The sequence below is a fragment of the Echinops telfairi genome, unplaced genomic scaffold (genome assembly GCF_000313985.2).
Source record: "Echinops telfairi isolate 266 unplaced genomic scaffold, ASM31398v2 ScPeMD7_7468;HRSCAF=8506_0, whole genome shotgun sequence".
Taxonomy (NCBI): Eukaryota; Metazoa; Chordata; class Mammalia; order Afrosoricida; family Tenrecidae; genus Echinops; species Echinops telfairi.
This window is the reverse complement of record NW_022111369.1, coordinates 95,289,153-95,292,803: the sequence shown is the minus strand read 5'-3', so window position 1 is coordinate 95,292,803 and position 3,651 is coordinate 95,289,153. Positions and strand designations below refer to the sequence as shown.

Sequence of the window (3,651 nt, the reverse complement as noted above, 5' to 3'; positions counted from 1 at the left end):
TTCCTTGGCTCATAGCCGATGTCAGGAGATTGTTTTAAGGTTTAACATTGAAACATTATCTCAGGGCAATTGTTAGTGGGGGTTCATCCACCATCCAAGAGCTTTGTGGAGACCCATCCCAGGCCTACCCTGTCAGAAGTTATTCGACGAGAACTCTGCCTGTGGGTGAACTTGCAGCCCCTTTGGGGACTGGTGGTGGCCCTGCGCCCATCCATAGCTCAGGTGGCTGCTCTGGGATACAAGCTTCATGGGAATGCAGAGAGAAGGCGGGTGTCACACAGGGGACTAATGACTGACAGCAATTCTGAAGGCAGTGCCTTCAGAAGACTCTGCCTTCTTTGCACATATCCACTTATCAGAAGTGGCAGAGCATAAGCCAAGTTTCTTAAATCAGACTTCCCTTTGCTGCCAGCCGATCGGAAACCACTCTCACGAAGTCTGGGCAGCTTCAGCACGCATTAAGCGGGTCTTACCTTGAACAACACGATGGCGTAGTCGTATATTAAGGCTGGATCCTCTGTCTCCAGCGCCCCCTTGGCGTACCACTCAATGGCCGCCTCTGGGTTCTTGGCCACACCTTGCTGGCCCCAGAAGAGCATCTGGGCCAATCGTTGCTGAAAGACAATAGCAATTTGGAATAATGATATCCCTGTGGTGCTTAATAGAGGAAGGAACCACCTAATTGAGTGCCCTTTCATATTGAGAACCAAGTTTAAGGTACACATATTTTATCTTCAGCTATTAATTGACTTATATCTCCCCTAATCCCCCATTTCCCTAAATATGTTGGAAAATGGGTTCCTTTTGTTCTGTCAACGAAGACATGCCAGAGTAGGGTGGCCCCCATGCCCAATAACCGCCTAGTGATATCTTATCAAAGAACACAGAAGATGCGGAGGTCAGGCACACGGAGACCACAGTCCCCACCTGAACAGCCATTGACAGACAAAGGAACACCAAGCTTGCTGGCAGACAGCAGAAGGGAGGAGAGGCCCATGGCAGAACCGGTAGAGCCTCTGATTTGGACAGAAGTTTCACCTCCAGACCTGAGAGATTACGCAACCCTGTCCTTTAAAGCTCCCCACGGCTGGGTCCTCCACTTTATCCCAGTGCAGTGGTATGACCCTTTCACAGGGGTCGCCCGATCCACAACAATAGCAAAATCACAGTTATGAAGTAGCAACGAAAATAATTTTTCATATAAATCATTTTATTGGGGGCTCGTCCAACTTTTATCACAATCCATACATCCATGTGTCAAGCACATTTGTACATTTGTTGCCATCATCATTCTCAAAATATTTTCTTTTTACTTGAGCCCTTGGTATCAGCTCCTTTTCCCCCCTCCCTTCCCTGCCCATCTTCCTTCATGAACCCTTGATAATTTATAAATTATTATTATTTTTCCATGTCTTATACTGTCCGATGTCTCCCTTCACCCAATTTTCTGTTGTCCGTCCCAGGGAGGGGTTATATGCAGATCATTGTGATCGGTTCCCTGTTTCTACCCCACCTCCCTCTTCCCCTCCTAGTATCTCTACTCTCATTATTGATCCCGAAGGCCTTATCTGTACTGCAACAAAAATAATGTTATGGCTGGGGGGTCACCACAACATGAGGAACTGTATTAAAGGGCCGCAGCCTTAGGAAGGTTGAGAACCACTGTCCTAGTGGAAGACCCTCGATGAGATGTGCTGACACGGTGGCTGCTTCAAGGGGCTCAGGCACAGGAGCTATTGCGAGGACGGCTCAGGACCGAGCAGTGCTTCCTCTGCTGTGTAGAGGGACGCTAGAGGGTGGAGCCAGCTTGGGGACACCTAACTCCACCGCCACCATGGATCGGGTATTTTTGTTATGGCAACTAAGGGCAATGTAGACATCTTCCAAGTGGAAGCCAAAACACTGAAGTTGACCTTGCACGAATGTAAATCTTTAACCGAAGATGGGCATGTTGTGTGTGTGTGTGTGTGTGTGTGTGTGTGTGACATCAGAGATTCAGCTCCAGACCGCTACAATAATGTGATTATCACTATAACACGAGAATTTTCTGTTTTCCCAAAACATATAAAAGTGATATTTATACTAGACCATAGTCTATTAAAAGGAGCCCTGGTGGTGTAGTGGTTACACACTGGGGTGCTAACTACAAGGTCAGTGGTTCAAAACCACCAGCTACTATGCTGGAGAAAGACTACTCCCGTAAAGAATTACAGTCTCGGAAACCCACAGGGGCAGTTCTACCCTGTCCTATGAATTGGGGCTGATTTGATGGCAGTTAATTTGGTTTGGGGGTGGTTTGGGTAGCTTATGAAGTGTGTCGTTTGGTGATGGTGGCAAGTGTCACCGAGTTGGTTCCAATTCTCCGTGACCTTATGCCCAACAGAAGCAAACACTGCCCGGTCCTGTGCCATCCTCAGAACTCTTCGGTTTGAGTCCTTTGTTGCACTCACTCAATTCATCAAGGGTCTTCCTCTATTTCGCCACCCCTCCACTTTACCAAGTACGATGCCCTCTCCAGACGAAGGGTCTCTCTTCATGAGTCCAAAGGACCCGGGACAAAGTGTCACCATTCTTGTTTCTAAGGAGTGTTCAGGCTCTTCTTCTTCTAACATGGATCGGTGTTTTCTTTCCTATGTTTTTAATGGCCTCTTGCTTTCTTCATGTAAGATGTTCTTGCTGTCTTAAGTGTTCAATGCATCAAATCCGTTCTTGCGCTGGTCTCCAGTTTAGGTGGGATATACTCCAGGTCGTATTTTGATGCTCATGGATGGATATTCATTTTCTCCAGACTCACTCTTAACTTCTATATGAGCAACCGACAGACGACTGTTCTCCACAGTTGGCCCCTAGCCTGGGTTGGACTGCTGATACTGAGCTTCTCTTGTTCCTTTCCACAGAGAGAGCCCATTTGATTTTTGTGGATTTCATCTGGCTAGGTCTCCATGTATAGTCACTATTATGTTATTGAAAAAGAAAGTGCTTTGCACTGAAGAAATCATTGATCTGGGAAAATTTATGAGGCAATCATCAGCTTCATTTCTATCACCAAGGCCGTATTTTCCAACTACTGATCCTTCCTCTTTGTTTCCAACTTTCACATTCTAGTCGCCAATAATTAAAATGAACAATGCATCCGGATTGCAAGTTTGATTCATTTCAGACTCAAGAAGTTGGTGGAATCCTTCAGTTCTTTCAACACTGGCTTCAGTGGCTGGCACATAAATGTGAGTAATAGTTGTATTAGCTGGGGATCCTTTTGCGCAAATAGCTATTATCCTATCACAGACAGCACTGTCCTTTAGGACAGATCTTGAAAGGTCCTTTTCCACAATGGACGCAATGCCATTCCTCTTGAACTTGTCATTCCCAACATAGTGAACCATGTGATTCAAAGTGGTCAATACCAGTCCAGTTCAGCTCACTAACGCTAAGATATCGATCTTCATGTGTTCCATTTCATTTCTGACTTCCAGACTTCCAATTTTCCTAGTTTCACGCTTTGAACACTCCACATTCTGATGATTAACGGATGCTTGCAGCTGTTTCTTCTCATTTGGAGTTGTGCGCCATCAATAAAACTGTGTTCACAGCTTAAGGTCAATTGCACTCAGAGCAGGCGGTTCTTCCTCAGTCATAGTTTGAGCGCCTTTC

The 3,651-nt window shown here is 46.0% G+C and overlaps 1 protein-coding gene across 1 annotated transcript in view; it reads right to left on the bottom strand.

Moving 5' to 3' along the window:
* Nucleotides 1–3,651, bottom strand: part of SEL1L3 (SEL1L family member 3) — a 160,509-nt gene that overhangs the window by 54,818 nt on the left and 102,040 nt on the right. Inside the window, exon 13 of the mRNA XM_045284078.1 lies at nt 474–614. Coding sequence (XP_045140013.1) covers nt 474–614 — 141 coding nt within the window. The remainder of the gene's footprint in view (nt 1–473; nt 615–3,651) is intronic.